Source organism: Hoplias malabaricus, chromosome 1 (genome assembly GCF_029633855.1).
Source record: "Hoplias malabaricus isolate fHopMal1 chromosome 1, fHopMal1.hap1, whole genome shotgun sequence".
Taxonomy (NCBI): Eukaryota; Metazoa; Chordata; class Actinopteri; order Characiformes; family Erythrinidae; genus Hoplias; species Hoplias malabaricus.
In genome coordinates, this window is record NC_089800.1 from 66,847,878 (window position 1) to 66,872,037 (window position 24,160).

Consider the following 24,160-nt stretch of genomic DNA (forward strand, 5'->3'; position numbering starts at 1 on the left):
CTAAAATAAATGAGGCAGACTTTAAATACATATTAAGTGCATATTTACAATATGTGAAAAACAGGAAACAGGTCAGCATTTACAAAGACTCACCAATCCAAACCCACACACACACACACACACACACACACACACACACACACAGACCTTCCTCGTCTATGTGAGAATGAGTAATGGTGGTATTACTTAATTTAACAACTTCCGTATCACATTGTGTCATCATATCATAATGTAAGTGTTATTTCTGTCTCTAAAATAAAACTTTGTGACTCTGACCTTGCCTTTCATTTATTTATATCACCATTCAAAAGAGTATTTTCAGTCTTCACAACATTATATGGTTATTGTGAAGGTATCAAAAAATTAAGACAACTCAGTGATATCTGTCTGAAAGGATGTGGCTCTGCCTAGAAGAGAAAAAAATTAAGAACCACTGGTGTTCTGGATTACCTGGATCTTCAGAAGCACAAAATACAACCCACTTCTAGGACTGAACTTATGAGCTGTGAAACACATATCTGCAGAATTCTAAAAAGCAAGAAAAAAATCTTAAAATAAAAAAAGAAGAAGAATTAAGGTATTGGCTGTAGACAACAGAACATTTTCAATCTTAGTTGTGTGTAATATTCTGTTGGGTGTATGTATTTCTTTTCTGTTCCTGAATAATAAATAACAGCAGTGTATACCAAGACCTTGTTCCTTGAAGAAAAAAACTTTTTTGGGTTATAGTTGGGGAAGAAACTAATATTTTACATATTTGTTTTCAGCAGAAGTAAAGAAATATATATGCTTATTTTGGTATATTGATTTTAGACAATCCTAATAATCCTTCAGTGTATCTCCAAAAATTTGGCTGGTACTGTAACTGTTTTCTTGTCTGATTTGCTCCAGGCAATTGGGTCTCGTTCACTATTTTGTCCTTCCCGAGAATCCTGTTGCTCCCAGCAACCTCTCAAGTCGCCATGGTGACCTGACAAGGACAGCTGCCATCAAACAGCTTTTGCTGAATCTGAGAGGTTTACAGGATAACAGCCATCTGTTTCAGAAAGGAGAGGAGTACATGCCATTCCAGTGTTCTCCATTAAAACATAACATTTGCCCTTGTTTAAGCAGCTGTTTGGTGGAAAGATCTACCTGATAAGTAGTCAATCGGCCAAAACATGTTTGATTTTTAAAGTGTGTTTCTTTAGTTTTGCAGTGGAACTACAAAGTTAATGGGAGTACCAAAAACAGATGTCTTGTTATAACCTGCTAATTAACCACAAGCTGATGTGCATGACTGTATCAACATCAGTATACTCACTTCAGTGTAATCTACAAAAAAGCATTGCCAACAGAATAGGCATCATTCACAGACATCGCATGGGTGCTTTAACATAGTGTGAACATATGCACCTATTTAGCACATATTTAGCAAAGCAGAAGAAATTCTCACACTGCTGAACAGAATGAATGGAAGCAGAGGAATACTAGAAAAAAAAGATTATACACAGGTAGTTCTGACCCTGCAATGTGATTGGCTGAGATACTTTCTAGGAGTGCCAGTATTGTATGAAAATGGCACCTAATGGTTACCTAATGTGTTACACCAGTGCCAATATCTCATGTTATAGCACACCCTCTCGTATATTGTTGCTTAATTATATCATATAACTGAGTATCACCTTCGGCAGTATTACACCATACATTCTCTGACAACCGTAACTGCTCCATTTGGTTTTTCACAGAAACATATGGCTTCTTTAATGAGATTCTTAAGATTTTAGTCAAAGGACGCAAAAGCAGAAGTAAGATTTGTGAAATCAGTTTACATATCACTAATTAGTAGATTATTTTTAATAGACTAAAAGCCTAGTTGTGAGCGACTACCACTTACTACGGAGACTCATACACACTCTATTTTTTGTATTTACACATACAGAAATATGTTACATAGTTATGAACAGCAGCAGCCATTTTAATGTCTAGACTTAATTGTGTCTCAGTTTCTAAAGAACTGCATTACTGCCTTCTAACTACAGGCAGATTACAGAAACATGCTATTTAGGCTATGATGATTTCATAGCTGCTTAGTTCATCTCAGAATTTAGCTCAATTTTCTAGTTTAATTCTGTTTTAATCACATTCATGAGATAGATAGGAATTTCAGCATGCTGTGGTCAGGCAATGCAATGAAAGAAAAAAAAACACTTGCTACTCTTTGGATCTGTTTAAGTGTGCCTTCATATTTTAGAAACAACAGTTTTTGCTCTTTATTTTTTAAAGCATTAACCTACACTGTATGTCAACAAGAAACACTGAATAACTGAATCATTGTCAGGTGTAGTCTATCCAGAAGGTACAAACAGAAGGAACCAGTGGCTGAACATTATCATTTGACACACACTGTTAAAAAAGACAAAGACATTCGCAAGTTGACTCATGCTTTTTTCCTGTCCATGCGACCAAACTGAAAGCAGAGGTTACAAAATCTTTTGGAGGCTGTTGTTTTTTGGTGACTTTAACTGCTGTTTTTATGCGGACAGTAGGCTAAACCACGAATAATAATCATTATAATCAGCTGAGCTACTTTGAGGTAAACTTTTTTAAAACAACAGTAAACACTTTCAGTCTTTTACCTTCATATTATAAAAATCTTGCCATGCTGATTCAGTGGCTGAAGAAGCATTTGTTGCTCAGTTAGTAAGGATCTCAGTGGAAGCATGTTTAGGTATATCAGCTTACCCAGTTGTGAGATATAGGCATAATAAAAGCTGTTTTACACACAGTGCTGGTATTGTTTACAAAAGAAAAATGATTTTCCTGACAAATTTCCAGGGTTTATCAAAATATCAAGATTGTTTTATTGCAGGCATGAACCACGAGATTATTGGCAAATAACACACTGAAACTTGAGTGCTACTGCTTTTGTTCAATGGTTTTGCTATAGTATAAAGCAAAATAACAAAATGAACCATTATCATATAAGTGGGAGGATAATGTCTCTGTACAGTTAAAAACGTGTATCTCCATTTTTGTGGACTTTTAGTTAACTTTACATTTAAACACAGCAGCTGTCCTTCACACTGTGTGAACCAATAGAAATGCTCCAAAATTACTTGGAATAAAATGTTTTATATTGATGTCCATTAAAAGTAAAGAAGCTTTTCCCCTTCTCCTGTAAAGTTGCTGTTTTGGGAAATAGATCTTTTTAATTGGACAGCGACAATATACTTGAGTTATTGTAGCTGAGTGTAATACTTGGATATTACATTTAATGTTGTATTTATGCTGTATTAATGAAGGTCAGTGTTCATTCATTCCTTCATCTTCTGTAACAGCTTCATCCTGATGGCAAGTCTACCTGAAATAACATGCCGCAAAGGGGCACCAGTCCTTAGCAAGGCGACACACACTCACACATTCACTCACAGACTCACATGTACGGACACATTTGAGCTGCCAATCCACCTACCAATGTGTGTTTTTCAATTGTGGGAGGAAACCGGAGCACCTGGAGGAAACCAACACGGACGTGCGCCACCATGCCACCCTAATAGCAGTTCAGTCTTCTGAATAATTTTGACATATTGTACTGTGGTTTTTCTACCGTATGGTAATGTGAGTTCATTATCCATTTCATGGTCTAAAGCTTACCTGGAATCACTGGGTGCAAGGCAGGAACACACCCTGAAGGGGGTGCCAGTCCTTCACAAGGTGACACTCACACCTATGGACACTCTTGAGTTGCCAATCCATCTACCAACATGTGATTTTGGACCATGGGAGAACATACCAAACTCATCACCGAGAGTCCCCCCGAGCAGGATGTTAACCCACAACCTGTGTGACTGCAACACTACCTGCTGTACCACTGTGCTTCCCTGCATCAAAGTGTATATATCTACAAATGTACTTGATTGGCCACTGTGTTTGGTTTAATCAATTTTCAGAAAAGATTTTTTCTTTGGGTCCCTGAAGGGTATAGTCTATTGCCCTGAGGTATGTCTATGTGTGTGTGTGTGTGTGTGCATGTATAGGAAGTGACATATTTCCTTTCAATTGTCTAAATGAGGATTGGAGCTGTTGCCTAGTGCCAAACAATAAACAGGTTTATATAATATGACATTCTCTCTCTCTCTCTCTCTCTCTCTCTCTCTCTCTCTCTCTCTCTCTCTCATATCATATCATATCATATGTCTAATATCAGAATATACATGGCCCTTTTTTTGCAGGGTATACAATTGGTGGTGGAATATGTCCATGAGCATTAGTGAGATAAGTTACTGACACAGGATTACAAACACTGTTTCTGTTCACCCCAGATGGTCTGATCATTGCACCATCACCTCTGAAAATGCAGTTCCACAATTTCACAGCCCAGTACTTGAAGGCTTTACACCACTGTGGCCTAGGCTTGTACTGAGCATGGAGACTTTAAAGTCTCTACATAATTTTGGATGTTTAGTGTATTTAATTTAAACAAATACAGAAGCAGTTTCTTACTTCAACTTCCCTATTCAACGTATTGAAACTGAGATCACATTTGCATTTATTTTCCTACCAGGTCTAAAGGTAGGAGTAAAAGGTAACTGATCACCTACCAGTTGACCATAATAATTTGCATATCGAGATATTTTAGGCATAGCTTAGGCATTGCTTTCCAGAAGGTTGAATTTCCATGGCAAATGAAATAAAAACAAAGCCTGTACATTCTGGAACATGACTGATGCAACAGATTTCCTTTACAAAATTTCCCCCGAAATAGCTTTAAAAAGTGCTGTAACCATATTCGTAATAAGTACTTACTTTATGGGATTACATGCACTTAAAGTGAGTCACTTCACTACTTTAAGGTGCATCCATTTCTGTCCCAGATGTACGTTAGTTAATACCCTTAATCTCACAAATAGCATTAGGAGCCCAGGTCTAAACTTTTGACTATGTTGTATAGACACATATTTAAAACACATAGCAACAATGAGAGATTTCCAATCATTATAATGTTATCATATTTATCATTTATTTATCATTTAATTAAAGTCCTTTATATATATATGAACTATGAGAACTACTACATACAGTATGTTGACTAGTTTTTAAACGACTTCACTTGTTAAGAAATTATTTTTGTGAATGTATCATATATTTTGTACTAATCTTATTATAAACAGGGAACAACTCTATGGAGCATTAACTGCTGTATTCAAGGACTACAGAGCAAGCTGATACTGCTGATAATTTACTGAGAGCACCTGTAACAGGAAATCATACAAAGCATTCAGCCTACATTTCAATACTAGGGGCCTTTGACATTGCATTTTCTTTCTTTCCAGACATCATTCAGATCATGAAGGGTTTATAGTGTGAATACCAGGGAGTGGGATTGAAATTCACTGATACAATGTAAATGAGACATCTGGGGAATGAGACTGTGATTGAGAATCATGTGTTTGTGTGTGTGTGTGAGCTGAGAGGTGTAGACTCCTCGGCTAGCTGTGATTTCATTAGCACCTCTTCGTCTTCCCTCACAGCTGGTTACATTTACGCGCACCAAAATTATGAAGGTGTAAGGAATCACTGTATGGCTAAAAGCATCTGACTCACATTAATATATGGTAATACAGGTAACAATTGGTCATTAATAATAGGTAATTAATCCCCATTAGACTCTCCAACAACCTCTGATCTCCAAAATAAATAAATAAAATACTGACACTAAATATTAGAACATTGCTCTAAGGATTGCATTCGGCCACATAAACAAGAATGAAGTCTGCCACACTCCAATGAATGGTGCTCCATCACTCTGTAGTAGACAACACAGTTACATTGTTCCAAAGCTAAGTAATGGGGGTGTGTGAGGAGTGCATATACATTTCTAATCATAAGTTGCCATTCATGTGCAGCTGCGCTAGAGTTTTTTGTTGCTTTTCACACATCAATCTGAGGTTAGAACAGGCAACAAGTGGGAGGAATCACACCTGGGCTTAAGGGTGTGTGTGTGTGTGGGTTTGTGTGCGTGTGTGTGTGGGTGGGTGTGAAAGCTATCCAGACAGTGACGTTTATTTAGGACCACTGCCATAATTTAATTCTTTTGAACTCTGAAGTTGCATGCTTATAAGGTCACTTGACCTATGACTGTCCTCATGATATAAGGAAGATGATTTTACACTTCTTCACAACAGTAACAAAGACAGAAGTACAACCTTGAGCAACATATTCAGGATATGTGACATTCAAATGTACAGTATTACAGTTTTTATATTTCAGATATCTTGTGAAAATCTAAGCAAACATTACCAGTATTTTCACTATGAATGATAAACAGCTTCTTGACAGACCAATGAAGGAGTGAATTGGTTCAGGTCCAAGATCAGTTTAACAAAAGTTAAGTTTTTTATTTTTTAAACTGCTGCTATTGTGCCCAGTACTAAAAATTACAATAAGATCTTGTTTACATGGAGAGCTCTTTCCTTAATTTCATGGATGTTGTACAGGTGCTTGTATGGGGGAAAATGTTAAGGTTGGCTTTCCTGGGAGTGTGACAGTTTTGTCTAGAGATGTAATTCCAGCAGCTCTGCTCTTCAGCTTTAGATAAGTCAACATACAGACTCACCAGGACTGGCTAAATCTACCACACTGAGTACAGTGTTGAGAAGGCACACATTAGCTTCTGTTTCAGTAGGGTTTTGTGTAATGAGTGCCCAGTTTAACCTTGTAACAGCTGTAAACTAAAAAACCCACACTGGATAAGACATATTTTGCAGAATTGGTGTCAGTATGACACAAGTTACAATCACAGACAATGAACAGAAGACAACTAAACCTTGTTTACTTGTGAACTAGGCACTGACTGCATAGACCACTGTTTAAGCAGACAGCATTCTAACTAGAGTTTAGAATAATTGATAATATTGATATCAACCCTGGTATTGATATTGAGCAATACTCATGTAAAAAGATCAATACTCAAGCTTTTTTTCTCTCCCCCCCGTCTTTTACTGTTGCACGACACGTGGCAAAGAGTAGCCCACCCCCCCAATTTTTTTTCCCAATTCTGTGGCTAGCATTGCCTCAATTTCAGCGCGGTGGATTATAATCTTCACGTTTTTATTGCGATTTTAATTATTTGAACATAATGAGGTATCTAAGAATTGGGACAGCCTACATGTCAGGAGCGGGCACACTGTGACGTAAAATGCTCTCTAATTAGACAGCTCACCATGTTTTTGGACAGACCCTAAGAGTTGGTGATAAACACTGAATATTTATATACACTCTAGAAATAAAAGGGTCTTTAACGGTTCTTAAGTAAAGGTATAGGCTCTGTATAGAACCAAGAACATTGAAGAAATATTTATGCAATATTGATGCATTCCTGTAAATGCTTCTTTGCCTGGTTCAATGGTTATTATCTATGATGTTGTAAATGATTCCACATATCACCAAAAAAGTTTCCAATATTGTTATGAGTCAGAGAAACATTTTTGATTCAAGTTGCTGTTGTCCAGGAAACATCAGCATAAGCCCGGTTTTATGAGCAAAACATGGTCATAGTAAGCACGCAAAACATTACAATATAGCGGATCTGACTCTCTTCCGCTACAGTAATACTGAGAGATGATGCCATCAATTTCACTAAAAGAGAAGTGGTCATTCTGTCTTCTGCATTCATGATTAAAATGCACTTCTAAAGTTTACCCTAAGCTTTAGCACATTCTGCTCTAATGGAAAATGTCTTGCCTTAAGTTAGTTGTGTTACACCCATATAATGAGTGCACGCATGGTAGACATGTTGAATTGTGCACACAAACACAGCTTAAATAAACTCTATAGAAAAGCCTGAAATAAAATAAGGCCCTATACAATGAATACTCTTCAATTCAAAAGGAATGTTGGATGAGCAAGTGACTACAAACTTCAGGGTATACAGTGTATCTCTGGCATAAATACACAGCACAATTCAGAAGTTGCACCAGCTATACCATATTTATGTCTTTAAAAATAAAAATGCTCATTATTTTGCTCACAATATTTTTACAATTCAAGTGTAAAAATACACTATTAATGGATTTGTGGAAAAGTAACAAAACAAAGGTTGGTTGCTGAGATGTACAAACACCATTTTTAGAAAAGTTGGGACAATTCGTAAAAATGCAATAAATAATGAAATCTGCAATTTGTTCATTTAGTTAATTTACATGAACATTTATTTAACAGACATGGGGAAAAGAAAAGATCTTCATTGTTTACAATGGTGAACTTAACTCTATTTGTTAAATATAAACAAATTCACAAATTAATGCTTGCAAACAAACAAATTAAAAAGAAAAACCTGGAATAGATGCATGTTTACCATTGGGTCTCATATTTTATTTTGGTTTAACTTTCTGTCCTTTGGAATTTGTAGATTAGATTCGCTGAGTTTCTTCTTCATGGTGCACCATACATTTTCAATATATGACAGATGTGGACACACAGTGTCTATAAAGCCATGTTGTTGTAATTTGTGTAGAATGAGGCCTGGCATTGACCTACTGAAATAGAAATGTACTTGCTGGGGATAAATCATCTTGATGGAAGCATGTCTATCCAAAGCACCAATAGAACTCTCCACAACAATGGTACCATCACAGATCACCCATGCCATGGACACTGATGTTGCATTGAAAAATGTTTGGCCATTCTTACAAAATTTGACAAAAACCTAATGAAGAACAACCTTTTTTTTCTGACTGAGACTTTGGTGAAAGTTTTTTTTATCTTTTATATAGTATGTAATGCTTCAGAATAGTGTACATTAGCCATTAGCCAGTATAGTAGCCAATTAACAAATCATAGATTCATGTTTTAATAGTGTTACAAAATGTCCAAACATCTCTGGAAATGTTTATATCACTCTCATACGGTTGAGAATTTTCCAAACCTAAAGATGTTCTTAATGTTATTTGCATTAAACAATATCACTGTAGATGTTTAAATGTTGTTCTTCAGTAGTTTTAATTAAAAAGTTCTGTACTGACTGATGTCCATGGCCAACTTTAAACAGTCATTTATGACAATCTCGCCTTACTATTTTGTTGATTTTAATAGTTTTATCCCAATTTAGTCATGTCCCACAAGACAGCTAGATTACATATGATATAAGCTGGGAGGGTGAAGCACCACTGTATCGTTTCAATGTAATGTAATTGGAGAGCTTCCACTTGGAAGAGAACACTTATCACAGGCTGAGTCATCAAAAATTAGCCAAAATTATTGGTCAACTGATGAATCTGTAATCTAACACAAAGTGCCTTGAGATTTTAGCCCTGACCGCTTTATTTAGAGCATATTAATCCAGTGGCCTTATTTCTCCCTAATTTTTAATTTATGAATGCATCTTTGAGTTCTCATGGTAAAGCAGTAGTAATTCAATCTTCACAGACACCAGGCCTGTCCAGGATGTCAAATATAACTCTGTTTATTGAACACACAATCTACAGCATTAACAAAAGAAGATATAGAATAGATCACAAACGGACACCTGCCATCGGCCCACTCTCTTCAGAAAGACAGAATTCATCTGTTTGAAAATGGCATATTTTTTTTTCACTTACTCTCACATTATTTAAGTTCATGAGCCTAGTTTGCATTCCCGCTCCCGCTGCAGTTTGTCTGTTTTCCTCTCCTCTGCGTCATCATGGAAATGAATAACAGGGAAGTCCAGCTGCTGCTCCATCCAATGGGCCACAGTCAGCAGTTTCATGTCCTGGAAGGACTGCCCAATCAGCTGTAGGCCAATGGGAAGACCTCTACTTGACAGCGCTGTTGGTACGGTAACAGCAGGAACACCTGGAGCAGAATAAGTTAAAGACTTAGATTTTAAATCCCAGACTTCAGCTGTCCTATGGTATAATATGATTATAAAAATATCTTTATGACATTTTTTGCATGTAGTGTCACATCACACAGCTCCAGGGACATTGAGGGTATGGGTTCAAGTTCCGCTCTGGCTGACTGTCTGTGAGGAGTTTGGTGTGTTCTCCTGCGTGGGTTTCCTCCCACAGTCCAAAAAAAAAAAAAAACATGTTGGTAGGTGGATTGGCGACTTAAATTTGTCCATAGGTGTGAGTTTGTGTTGCCCTGTGAAGGATTGGTGCCCCCTCCAGGGTGTGTTCCTAATTTAGGAACACACCCTGGCTCCAGACCCACCGCAACCCTGAACTGGATTCCATACACTATTCTGGTCATTTGTTTACTTGTGTTTTTATTGGTTGAGTAGGGTATTGAAGGCAATGTTTATCATTTTAATTAAAGAAAAAAAAATATTTATAAAAATATGAGTATACAATTTGCTAGCTTTTCAGTCTTTTTGCATACAAAGCCCCTGTTTCAGTAAATGGCATAAAAAGAACAAAAAACTGCGTGTTTTTTTGGTATTCTATGCTTTCTCTCTCTATACTCATCGCAGAGAACCAGCATCTAAGGTGTTTAGACAGAAAATAGACATTGAAAAGAATGAACTGAGTTGAAGATATTGCTCTATTCCCCCATGGGTGGTTAATAATGACTTATTTATGCTGAGTCAGATTACATAAGATGGAAATTTGGGAGACGGCTAACTGGATGAAATGAGTTTCTGTGTTAATTCAAACAGTGAATAAAGACTTACAGACAAGTTATATTTCAGTCACATATAAACAACAGTTTTCTTTTTCTAACATACCGTTCCACCTTAGCGTGGATGTTTGCATTAAATATGTTCCATCAATTTTGTTTTTTATGCATCTGCTGGGGAAATAAAACTTAAATTTCTTTTTTTGTTAATATAATACATATAACATTTCCAGAAAAGAGATATATACACACACACAACTTTGTTTATTATTATTAATTTTTTGCAGGCAGGTTTTGTACTTATGTCAGTTAAATAAATGTTTATTAACATATCTACCTTCTAGATTAATGTTCCATTCATAGAGTACAATCATGAATAGAACTAATAATGGTGCCAAAGAATGGAACTAATAATTGGAGCGCAAACAATTTGCATGCAATAAGAGCTCTCAAGCAGCAAATCACTGCTGTTTCACTTCTCATTTGTGTTGACAAGGTTCTGACTTTTGTAGCTGAAATGCATGCTTGATAAAATTTACTCATAATTAAAGTTTCTCTTGATTGATACCAGTAACATGTTTTGGGTTTGAATTCTATGCAAAATATGCACATTATCATAAAGTAACCAGAAATATGCATACAGCAACCTCCATAATTATTGGCACCCCTAGTTAAAATGTGTTAAAAGCCTTAAAATAAATTAATTTTTTATTGCAGAAGCATAATCTCACTCTGAAAAAATTTAGAATTTTTTTTCCTTGTGAAATTCCCAATAAGTCTGAAGTGTCACATGACCCTCTTCCCATTGAAAAAACAAAAGTTGGATCCAAAATGGCCGACTTCAAAATTGCTGCCATGGTCACTACCCATCTTGAAAAGTTTCCCCCCTCCCATATACTAATGTGCCACAAACAGGAAGTTAATATCAACAACCGTTCCCATTTTATTAAGGTTTATCCATATAAATGGCCCATATACATGCCAACAATCTGTTTGGGGGCCTGCACGGAGAAAGCCTTTTCTGAGTTATTCTTATAAGTGTAAATGGGTGGAGTTTGCCCAGCGGTACTGGGATTTTAACTGGGACCGTGTACGTTGGACAGATGGAGCTTTTTGGCAACAAACACTCTAAGTGCGTCTGGTAACACCAAGGATGAGTACGCAGAAAAACGCCTGATGCCCAAAAGTATGGGGGAGTATCAGTGATACTGCGGGCCTGTTTCTACATCAAAGAACCTGGGAACCTTGTAAGGATACATGGGATCATGAACTCTTTGAAATATCAAGACGAAAGCTGAAGATGGGTAGTCACTAGATCTTTCAGCAAGATAATGAACCTAAACATGTGGCCAAATCTACTCAAAAATGGTTCACAAGGAACAAAATCAAGCCCCTCTCATGGCCATCTCAGTCCCCAGACCTCAACCCAATAGAAAACCTGTGGGGTGAGTTGAAGAGGAGAGTGCATAGGAGAAGACCCAGAACTCTGGATGTTTTAGAGAGGTTGTGCAAAGAGGAATGGTCGAAGATCCCTCTTTCTGTATTCTCCATCTTGTGAAGAGTTATAGGAGAAGATTAAGTGCTGTCTTGTTGGCAAAAGGAGGTTGTACAAAGTAGTAACACCAGGGGTGCCAATAATTGTGGCACACATGATTTCATTCAAAAGATTTATTCCTTAATGTGTGATTTTTTCCCTACCAAATAAAGGCACTTGAATTAAAGCTTATTTTTTTCCTTTTTTGCATTGTTGTCCTATATTATTTAAAAAAAATAGAACTTATTAGAAGCCAAAGAACACTTCTTAACCAGGGGTGGCAATAATTATTGAGGGCACTGTAGATATAATCAAAAACAATAGCAATCAGGAAAGCATATCTGATATACATGGACCAAGTATAACATTGGAACCACATTCGTTTATGACATTCTATGGCATCTGACCATAAAACAAAAGTCATGAATACAAATGAGGCAGTAAACCAATAATCTTTCAAGCTAACTTCATAGATGCCAAATGCATTTGCTTGATTTGCCTGCCTGCAGCCCAGACTTCTCTTGAAAATGTATGGTGTATGGATGTGTAATTTACTACAACAGTCATAACACTTTTGAAGACTTTTAGTAAGGTTTAAAATGTTTTTCAATCTTTTTCTAAACTTTTTGCTTAATATTCTCCCCAAATTACTCTTAGCCATGACTCCTCAAATGATATGATGCCTCCAACCTGGGAGCATGAGGAGCACTGATTTATTTTCTCAGTATATATCAATACTGAAAAGTTGACAATACTAATACACATTTTCCCACTGTAATTATTCTATTTAAATCAGACACTGTAAAAATGAGTTATAATATTGAATTTTTCAGTATTTATATTTATTGATATACAGATGTTTTTGGCTACCTGCCATGTTGACCGGTTGGGTGAAGATATCATCCTGGGCACTTCGTGTGCGGTTGTCTTCCTGAATGAACTCAGCATATTGTGCTGCGTCTCTCAGAGTCGTGGGAGTGAGGAGCACATCAACACCAGACTGGAAAACACCCCAGAAATCCTCCGCAATCAGACGTCTCATCTGCTGCGCCTTCACAAAGTACTGGTCATAGTTCCTGCAGGATGCAAGAGAAATGATCAGAACAAACTTCCAATAACAAAACATATTTGTATCAATTACAATATATTTGGTGGGATATAGTCTTAAAGAGATGTTTCTGGGCAAGTTCAACTAACAACTTATGAGACCTTATAGTCTATAGAGCTGCTAGTGAGCAATGAAGAGTGAAAAGGGAGGTGTGAGCATACCCCGTAGTAAAAGAATAGTATTTTTGACTTTCTTTAGTATGTTTAAACAACCTCTGCAGAATTAAAATTTAAATGAGACTGCTACATCACTAAAGGCTGAGGAAATACAAACACAACTATCTTGTAGGAATAAAAGTACCGAGTGAAAATTGAAAAGAGAAAAAAGAAAGATAAGTGAAAATGCATAAAAAAACTCACTCATGGATTCTAAGGCTGGACAGAGCACATATAATATGTCCCTTTAAACTAAAGGAAAATATGAACCATAAACTGATAAAACATGCATTAACTTCTTCACAGGAAACATTTTATGTATTGTATAAAATATAGCAGTTGTGCATTCACATCATTTAACACATCCAAAATATCACACATTAGTGTTTTGCTCAACAACTGAATTTGGCATTAAGATGTGGTGGTCTAAATTATTGTTTTGTTTATTATGTGTTTTTGTTTATAGGGACTATCTCACTGTTTCAGCAGAAAGTAGTTTCCTGAGAGGATTCTCCTGCGGACAACATTGTTAAAGCCCTCATGGCGTGTGGTGGCATAGAGAGCTTCAGTTGAACTCTCCACTTCGCTCCGGTGACCTGAAAAATTTCATACAGAAAAATATGCAAGCAAAACATGTACAGCATACAGAAAAAATGTTAGGGTTCATTTTTCTTAATGTAAAAAAATATGTTTATTCCTTACTGGCTTATTAATCCATACTAGGTCTATGTGATATTACTAATCAAAAACAGGACTTTGTGGATTTCCCTGTGGATGTGCATCTTCTTCTGGATCAAGAATCCTTTTGGGGATCCTTGACTGGATTTAATAAATAAGATTTTACTAACTATAGGATAATTTATTTTTTTGCAAACAAGAAAGTAGGTTTATATAACTAGAGGTTATGATGAGAATATAGTGGTACACTGCCCTTTCCATTAGTCAGCTGCATAATACATATATATTTAAATATATTGATATCAAATAATTAAACAGTAATGTTCACTTATAATTGGTTAATTCAGCCAGTTGCACCCTTTGTAGACACGGATATGCAAATATGCACACACAGTATGGCTGTACCATATCGTATCGTTCGTGATAATATCATATTTCTTTATATAATAAAAAGAAAAAAATATAATGTTAATCATCATATTCTGTCTTGTTTGCATGATGACTCAGCACAGCAACTATTCTGTGTTTGTTTTGTTATTTACTGTAAAGTTTTAAGGTTACTTTTTGTACAATTCCTTTTGCTGTTTCTACCCACACACTACATTTTCTGCACTTTTGTTGTGTGGTAGATTTATATGCTACCTTATTTTATACAATAATATAATATTACTGTTGTTTACAAAATAAGCAAATGTTTACTGATTTCTTTTGTCACTGTCATATTTTAATATTTGAAACTGTTACATTTGTAGTAAAATAAATCCTTTTAATAAATAAAACCATGTAATGCTATAGACATTTTAATATATTTAATTAATATAATTAATATTAATATAACATTTATTTTGTTGCATTAGTGTGTTCTTGAAATTAATAAAAGTATTTTTCAGTGTTTTGTTCATATAGCCATGATATCATTATTGCAAAAAAAACCCTGAAATATTGTGATATTATTTTAGGGCCATATCGCCTACCCCTAACACACAGTTTATATAATCTCCACAGACAAGCTTAAAAATGTACTTAAAATCTTTCGAGTAGCTATGGTCACCGTGCCCAAAGGCAAGAGTCCACTATAAGAGAATAAATTAATTGAAAACACCCAGCGAAAGGTGTTTTCCACCACTATAGAGCACGATTAAGTATCTTTGGCATGATTTAGAGTGCCAGAAAGTGGCAGAGTGGCAGCCATGGCCTTATGTTAGAGGACTGGGCTTCGTATGAGAAAGCTGCTGGTTCAATACCCGAGACTGGCAGGAACATCCATGGCTAAAGTGTCCTTGAGCAAAGCATCTAACCCACAAAATGCTCCCTGGGTGGTAAGGATAGCTGCCCGCCACTCAGTGTGTGTGTGTGTTCATTGCCCCTAATAAGTAGTGTGAGTGTGTGTTATCACTGCCACGAATGAGTTAAATTCAGAGGTCAAATTTCATTGTACGGTTGATCATACAGCATGTTGATTACAGATGTCGCAAGAACTGATACTTGGGAACCAAATCGATACGAATTCGAAAAAAGTACAGTGTTCACAGATCTCCCAAACAACACAAGTTCACCATAATAAGCCTACACACTAATAAGTGGAGAGTGCTAAAACAACAACAAAAATACAAGAAATGGCATCAGCAGGAGAAGCAGCAGGTCCAATGCGACTGGTTGAAAAAAAAAAAAGTTACGTATGAAAATATTTTGCATTTGACTCTGACAACCAAACAAAGTCACTGCATCACGAAGCCCAACCAGCCCAGAAGCAAGACAGACACAAAATAAAATAAAAAAAAATGAAAAAATATCTTACCAGCGCTTACATTAAGCTGTCCCTTTCAAAACAAAACCAAATTTGTGACTTTCCATCAAACCGTTCGTTAGTAATCCTCATGTTTGTGTAAAGAGTACTGGCAAAAAAGTACAAAAAGTAAAAAAAAAAAAAAAGAAAAGAAAAAAAGAAAAAAACTATTAACATATGATTCTTTTGTAACTAAGGCTCTCGACTTTCTAATGACATGTCAGTCAAGTCTGTAGACTAATCAGGGGCCAAGTTATTGCGATGTGCATTCAAGGAGGGGGACAAATACAGCATGCTTCAGCAGAGTGCATTTGCTTTCAGTGCCTAACAGACCCAGGCACTGTCAGAGATGACACAAACAGTTTTATTTGGCTGTCACAATCTCAACAAACAATAAGCAAGACAATAAACATATTTTCAAAGCTTAGATTTCTTTCACTAGCTGCCTTTCTCCCATGAGACCATTTAAATATGGGGTGAGTGGGTGTGAGGAGGTTGTCTCGTTCTAATATATACTAAATTGCAATGTTTTGCAATTCTTCTTCTTACAACACTCAACAGACGTCCGGGGACAGAGGAGACCAGTTTCTCAAGTTTAGAAATAGGAATGCTCTCCCATTAATGTCTAATACAGGCCTCTAACTGTTCAATCGTCTTGGGCCTTCTTTGTCGCACCTTCCTCTTTATGATGCGCCAAATGTTCTCTATAGGTGAAAGATCTGGACTGCAGTCTGGCCATTTCAGTACCCGGATCCTTCTCCTACGTAGCCATGATGTTGTGATTGCTGCAGAATGTGGTCTGGCATTATCTTGTTGAAAAATGCAGGGTCTTCACTAAAAGAGATGACGTCTAGATGGGAGCACATGTTGTTCTAGAACCTGAACATAGTTCTCTGCATTAATGGTGCCTTTCCAGACATGCAAGCTGCCCATGCCACAAGCACTCATGCAACCCCATACCATCAGTGATGCAGGCTTCTGAACGGAGTGTCGATAACAACTTGGGTTATCCTTGTCCTCTCTGGTCCGGATGACATTGCATCCCAGTGTTCCATAAAGAACTTCAAATCGTGACTCATCTGACCACAGAACAGTCTTCCATTTTGCCACACTTCATTTTAAAAGACCCCTGGCCCAGTGCAAACGTCTGAGCTTGTGGAGCTGCTTAGAAATGGCTTCCTCTTTGCACTGTAGAGTTTCAGCTGGTAACGGCGGATGGCACGGTGGATTGTGTTCACTGACAATGCTTTCTGGAAGTATTCCTGAGCCCATTCTGTTATTTCCTTGACAGTGGCATTCCTGTTTGAGGTGCAGTGACGTTTAAGGGCCAAGAAATCATGAGCATCCAGTAGAGTTTTACGGCCTTGACATTTACGCACAGCAATTGTTCCAGATTCTCTGAATCTTTTGATGATGTTATGCACGGTTGATGATGATAACTTAAAAGTCTTTGATATTTTATGCTGGGTAACACCATTCTGGTATTGCTGCACTATCTTTCTGCACAACAATGGTGGAATTGGTGATTCTCTTACCATCTTGGCTTCAGAGACACTGACACTCTGAGAAGCTCTTTTTATACCCAAGCATGTTATCAATTGACCTAATTAGTGTTAACTGGTCTTCCAGCTGTCCGTTATATGCTCAATTTCCTTTTTCCAGCCACGCATTGCTACTTGTCCCAACTTTTTTGGGATTTGTTGACACTGAAATTTTGAATCAACATATTTTTCCTTTAAATTATTACATTTACTCAGATTAAACTTTTGATCTGTCATCTATGTTCTATTACGAATAAAATATTGACATTTGCCATCTCCACATCATTGCATTCAGTTTTTATTCACAATTTGTTTTTATTCAGTTTTTATTCACAATAGTGTCCCAAATTTTTTGGAATCCGGTTTGTATATTGGTATTGAGAATCGTAGAATTTTAGTGGTATTGGTACCGGTTAATAAAATTCTGGTATTGTGACATCCCTAATGTCAATAATTACCTAATAGTGAATAAGTTGGGACTCTGGAGCTGAAGATAGACCATTGCACATTTTAACAATGGTTTATACTGCCAAGTTAATATAGTGACAAAAATGATTATAAGATTTACTGTCTAGCCTTAATTCTGAGCACATTAAAACTGATCCATGGCAATGAACTAAGGCTTTTTTACAACATGTTGTTCAGTATTGTGTGTATGGTGTTACATTTACATACCATATTGAAGCCCATCAAAGCGTGCCATATTAGAAGCCACTTCGCAGCAGCAGAGCACATGGTAGCAGACGATGGAGTGCTGCGTGTGAGGCAGTGAAACCTCTTTAACTCTCGCCCCCGCACCCTCAAAAAGATCTGCCACACGCTTCCACTGTGTAAGAGTTTCCTCACACAACATTGGAGCATGATACTCCTGCAGAGTCACACAATTCAATAGGTCATTACAGTGAATAAGCATCATTGAATGTACTATAGATAGATTAAAATAAATAAAATAAATACTAAAATAAAGTATCAGTTTGAGCTATCCAACCTCATCATAATCAGGAATAATTTTTTAAAAATTGCATTTAGGAGCCACTGATATTAATCAGTGTTGAAACAGCAGTTAAATTCTGGCTTTGAAACGTTTTTATTTATATTTCCCTTTCCACCTTGCAGGTGTTACACCTTAGCACCTGTGCATGATAATGAAACACAATTTAATGTCATAGTGTAGTGATTTACCTCTGGACAATCCAGAGAACACTGATAATAAAGCACCATCGATGCTTATAATCCCGGTCTAAAACTATATTTTCTCTTTTAACCCATATCATTACCAGGAAAGCAGGCTACCTTTGGTATTCCCACACAAATATCTCTGATGTCAAAGTGCTCCAGAAGGCCAGCAGGTGAGTCAGGAACCTGAATTGTAGTTGAGTCTTTTTCATCCTGACCCTGAAGAACACCTGCAGAGACAGAACACATAGTTCTATGACTACACTGTGCTTTTTGTTTGTACAGACATATCTGCTGCAGCACCAACGTTGTTCAGCCAGCTCAGCTCCACAGTCATGTTTTCAGAACAATCACTTGTTTTCAATTATTATTATTTTTCTTCAACAACAGTTGCAGTTTAAATGGAAGACATCCCAGCTTAAATTAGTATGTGCTAAACGTAATGTCTGTTTATATTACATGCATGAAATGATCAGTAAACATTGTAATTGTAATTGAATTAATTTCACTTGGAATGATTGCCTTATTTTTATTAATTGGATATTGTTTTAAAAGTCTGCTTTTCACATTGTTATTACTTGTCTACCTTCATCTATAAATTTCATTGGGACACAGTTACATAACTAGGATTCTCCTCAATGGAACTCAGACTTGAATAAAGTAAATAACTGAACAAAGGAATGAACAGTTAAGCTTCGTACCCAGTACTGTGGCAGCATCATGAACACTTCTGGTCAGGATACCTGGGACATCCATGGAGTTGACCAGAGGGATGAGGCCATGGCGGGACAGCAGGCCGTAGGTGGGTTTCAAGGCCACAACCCCACACAGAGAGCCAGGGTTACGGGTGGAACCTCCTGTGTCTGATCCCAAAGCCCTGACACACACAAACACAGAGCCAGGTTCTGTACCATCACAATTTGAGTTTCCTTGGTCAAATGAGATGCTTTCTTAACAATGTTTATTGCAATGAACTATTACTGTTTATTTGCTGAATCCAAAATTTGCTATTTGAAACATGTAATGTGAGACAATCTGATAAAAATCTAATTAACAAATCAAATACGGTGTGAACAAGGCACCAGTGTGTATTTTGACAATTCAGGCATTTGTATTAGTACTGCTAGGGTTTCAGTGGCCATGTTTGCTAATTTGCTAATTTGGTAGACTCACATAAAGCTACTGAGTGAAGCCACAGCAGCTGCACTTCCTCCAGAACTTCCCCCTGTGATGACCCAATCAGTATCTAGATCCTGAGCCACGCTCTGTTCGCGGTATGGAACTGCATAACTCCAGGGATTCCTCACTGGACCAAACACACCATCTGTACTGCCCGCCCTAAAAGAGAATTTCAAGAGAGCACAATATACAAAGAGATTTGAAAAAAAATGTTGTTTTTTTTAAACAACATTCCCCATTTGATAAACAGCACTTAAAAGCCCTGGGAACTCTTTTTTAAATATAATTATTAATTATAAGTGATAATCATTTACTGTATAATTCTAAACTTGGGTGTTATGTGAAACGTTAACCAGTACTGCTCTTCTCTCGATGTATAATGGTCAGTCCTAAAATTGGATAATGCTTATGTCAGTATTACCCTTACCAATCAGAAGGCTACTAGAGCCACACCTCTTCTCTGAGTTGAAGACACTGATGAGCTAAAGCTTAGGAGCCATCTTAGTGAGCTAAGGGGTAGGGTTGGTGTGTAGAGTAGAGTAGCAGCGATAAAGGCAGACCCACTTGGTTGGCAGTACAGCAGAGTAGTAGCGGGGATAACAGCCATACTCGGTCAGCATGCAATGCAGAATAGAAGGAGGAACAGCATCCAAACTTCATCTGCAGTATAGCAGGGTAGAAGTGGAGATAGCGACCACCCTGATCCGGCATGTACAGTAGAGTAGCAGCGGGGAAAGCACTAATTTGGAGACACTCTAGAAGGTATCCTGTTTGTACTATTATGTTAACAAAATAATCATGTGAAACCACACAAAAGACATCTGTAGGTTCGTACATATACAGCTGTATAATGCCAATTTTACCTGCCTGTGTAGTTTTATTGTGTATCTTGTGTAAAATGACATACGCGGGTTCAGAGTAAAACCCAGAAAAAATCTGTGACTGTTCTGTCTCGAAGCTGTGTTGCTGTGGTAATGTAAACAACATTCTATTCTCCGGTGATAGGAGCTGTCAGTCACACCTGTTCAGTAGTATATTGGACCATGTCCACACCGTTTGCAGAGACCTCTGAAGAGTGTTTTTTTTTTTTTTCATTTTGGAGGAGAGATTTTTCATATTTCTGTCAAAGTTTAGAATTATACAAAAAAATTCAAAATGAGTTCCTAGGGGCTTTAAAGCTTTAATCTTTGAAAGAACCAGTTTCTATGACCGAACTTGAAGATTTCTTTTATATTTTTGAAAAATTTCTTAAAATGAATTGAAACTGTAATAAAAACAAAGGATGGACACAAAGTTTTCTCCAATTCCATCCTTGGGTGCAATGAATCTCCCTCAATTGCACACAGTACCACAAGCTCCACGTGGTACCTTCTTTGGGCCCAAAGATTTTTTCCCCCGACCTGCTGCTAATACAACACTACTGAACAGTTTAACATGTGATCAGAGAACAGAAACAGTCCTGATGTGCTACATCAGCTGAAAGACTGCCATGTTAGCTAGCAACGTGGACAGAGATGAGAGAAAGAGACCATCCTACCCACAAACACAGCAAGGCCACATGTACTGCAAGGACCTGGATTCGAACCTGTGATCTCTAGGCAATGAGGTTACAGTTTCTAGGCTGAAAACATGTATTTTATAGTCTAGCTTTTAATTATAACACAGTCTGATGAATAACTTATCTTGTCTCTTGATGTATTATATTTTAAACATAACTTTGCATAATACCAACATGTTATACTGTCCTAAAGAATTGCATTGAATCTGAACTGTTGAGAGGTCAGGAACTTACAGGAAGGAATTTACAGCAAAGGGAAACATTTAATTTTAATCATATGTGAAGACAGACAGATGGCAATGACATGACATGATAAAGAGTTTTGTTTACCCCATGGCAAACTCATCTAAATTGGTTTTGCCCACGAGTACAGCACCCTGATCCAATAACTTCTGCACCACTGTGGCACTGAATGGAGGACAATAACCTAGAGAAAACAAATGAGGATCAGCTTAGACATGGACAAATATATATTAAAGTGCTTTCTTTGTCTCTTTGATTAATTACCTTTTAACATGTAGGAGGCGCAGGTGGTCTCAATGTTTTTTGTGCAGAAATTGTCTTTAACAGAGAAAGGAACACCATCCAGGGGACTGAGCGGTTTACCTGACAATGGCAAACACACATGCAGAGTCATATAATAGCTTGCATAATTCTATCCTATTCTGTTAGTACTCACATAAGTGAATGAAGATAATTATATTAAGTACAATTGCTTAATTTTCTAACTAAACTAATGCATTTTTTCCAGTAATGGTCTCTATATCATTTTGATGATATCATTCATGATCTTAATTTAAGCAACAACAACAATTGGCATGCCTTAAAGTGTGTGTGCATAATTGTGTTCACATCACAAGCCTCATTAATAAATTCTGATTTCTTGCTCAGATCAAATTTGGCTTGATGTTTCATATTCATAAATGTAAATTACCTGTATCTATGAGTAATGTGAATAAATCTGCCCTTGAAACAGTGTGCATGCACACATTGATATGTTTTCCAATTGGTCCCTATGCCCTGTGTAGTGCACATTGTATGTCCTTAGAAAATGGCTTCTTATACATCTAATACACATTCATTTATGCTCAGCTATCAACAGCATGGCTCCTTTTATAGCATTCAGTTCATTATTTTGGTGCAGAACTGATGGCATCAGCACTAATCGTATGCTTACAGGCAGAAATATGAATGAAGACCGTTCTGAGTGTTCACATTTATGTAGCATGCCAACAAATATGTATTCAATATAGGACTATATATAAATGTGAACTATTTGGAAAGATCATATTTAATGTCTACAAAGCCCTGAAAAAAATCAGATTTGCGTCACTAAAGACTGGTAATGTGAAGAAGGCCAAAATTCACACAAACACACGACAACACACCTCTGAGTAGCCTGTGATCTGCCTCCTGTGCCTGTTTCATGGCCAGTTCCTCTGTGACAGTGATGTAGGCATTGAGGTAATGTGTCTTCTTGATTCGATTCAGACATTTTCTGCACAGTTCAGTGGCTGACAGCTTTCCTTCCCTCAGAGCAGCAGATACCTGGAGGAATTAGAGCATCAGTGGATACAAAGTGAACACCAGATGCTAACCAAATCAAATGAAAATATAAAATGAGATGGTATCAAGCAATCAAATGCCATTACACCTGTAAATATTGTTACTGGAAAACATTTTGCACATACACTGATATAATGTATATTATAACATTTACACTATATAGCCAAATGTTTTTGGACACCTGCCAGTCCATCACTCTGAAATGAAGGGTATTCTTTAGTAGATTCCCTCTAGCTCAAGTGACAGAATCTACAATATGGATGACTTGCTAGAGGTTGGAACACTGCTGTGAGGATGTGATGGCACATTGCCACAAGAGCAGCAGAAATAACACAGATTGATTTGAGGTGATTACTTTCCTATCTCAGACATCAAATCAGCTCATCCCACAATTACTGTATGGAGCTACAAAACTCGAGAGAATGGTAAAGTTCTCCACAGCCCAATGTTTGCTGAGGTTTTATACACCTTGGGTACTGTGAGAACTGCTGCACCATAAAGTAGATTAACTCACTCTTTATAAAGGGCGTCTGCAAATAATTAAATATTTCGTGTCTAAACACGTATTCATATACAATAAATTTCATTCAAAATCACATTCAAATACACGAGAATTACAATTTAATATCAAATCTAGGTCTATAAGGAATTTGAATGCGTTTATATGTTTTATATATATATATTTTAAGCCTAATACATCTGTTTGATTTACCTCTTTAATGGACAAACCCAGCATTACTGAAGAATTCTCTCGTTATTTTATATTATTTTCCAGAGTTCACACTGTCACTGTTGTACTGGAGGCTGACATGTTAGCACCCTGTCTGTCGGAGTCACATGACCATACCCTGCTCTCTGATTCGTCGGTGAAACTCAGAGACGATCTCTGATTGGCTGAACTAATGGTGACGCTAAGCAGCTCTGCCGAGTTAAGTTTGAATTGATTCTTTTAAGTGAATCAGATCAATAGACTCACTTCACCAAACGTGTCGATTCTTTCAACTAGACGTTCCTTATTTTAATCGATTAAATTAATATCCACATTCTAATAAAGAAATTAATACATCTAAAATGTACCAATAGAATAAAACAAAAACTCAATTTATTATTCTTACAGTAAAGTTACATTAAAGAACAAGAACGACAGAGACAGACGGGCAAAACGGTGACCATACCATTTACTAATCATTAATGTTTAAATATGTTTCATTTTTAAAACTTAATGTGTGAATTTTACAGTGTATCAAACAATGTAACTGGATCAGAAGACTATACACATAGTTATGTATAGGCTAAAG

The 24,160-nt window shown here is 36.9% G+C and overlaps 1 protein-coding gene across 1 annotated transcript; it reads right to left on the minus strand.

The window, feature by feature from the left end:
- Nucleotides 1–8,191: 8,191 nt before the first annotated feature.
- Nucleotides 8,192–23,720, minus strand: qrsl1 (glutaminyl-tRNA amidotransferase subunit QRSL1). The gene is made up of 11 exons (XM_066671358.1): nucleotides 23,575–23,720; nucleotides 22,685–22,844; nucleotides 21,804–21,902; nucleotides 21,627–21,723; nucleotides 19,733–19,897; nucleotides 19,261–19,436; nucleotides 18,677–18,789; nucleotides 18,059–18,251; nucleotides 13,857–13,974; nucleotides 12,986–13,191; nucleotides 8,192–9,816 (listed from the first exon to the last, which is right to left on the minus strand). The coding sequence occupies exons 1-11, from the start codon at nucleotides 23,596–23,598 to the stop codon at nucleotides 9,599–9,601; spliced, it is 1,569 nt and encodes a 522-aa protein (XP_066527455.1). The 5' UTR covers nucleotides 23,599–23,720; the 3' UTR covers nucleotides 8,192–9,598.
- Between the last annotated feature and the right edge of the window lie 440 nt (nucleotides 23,721–24,160).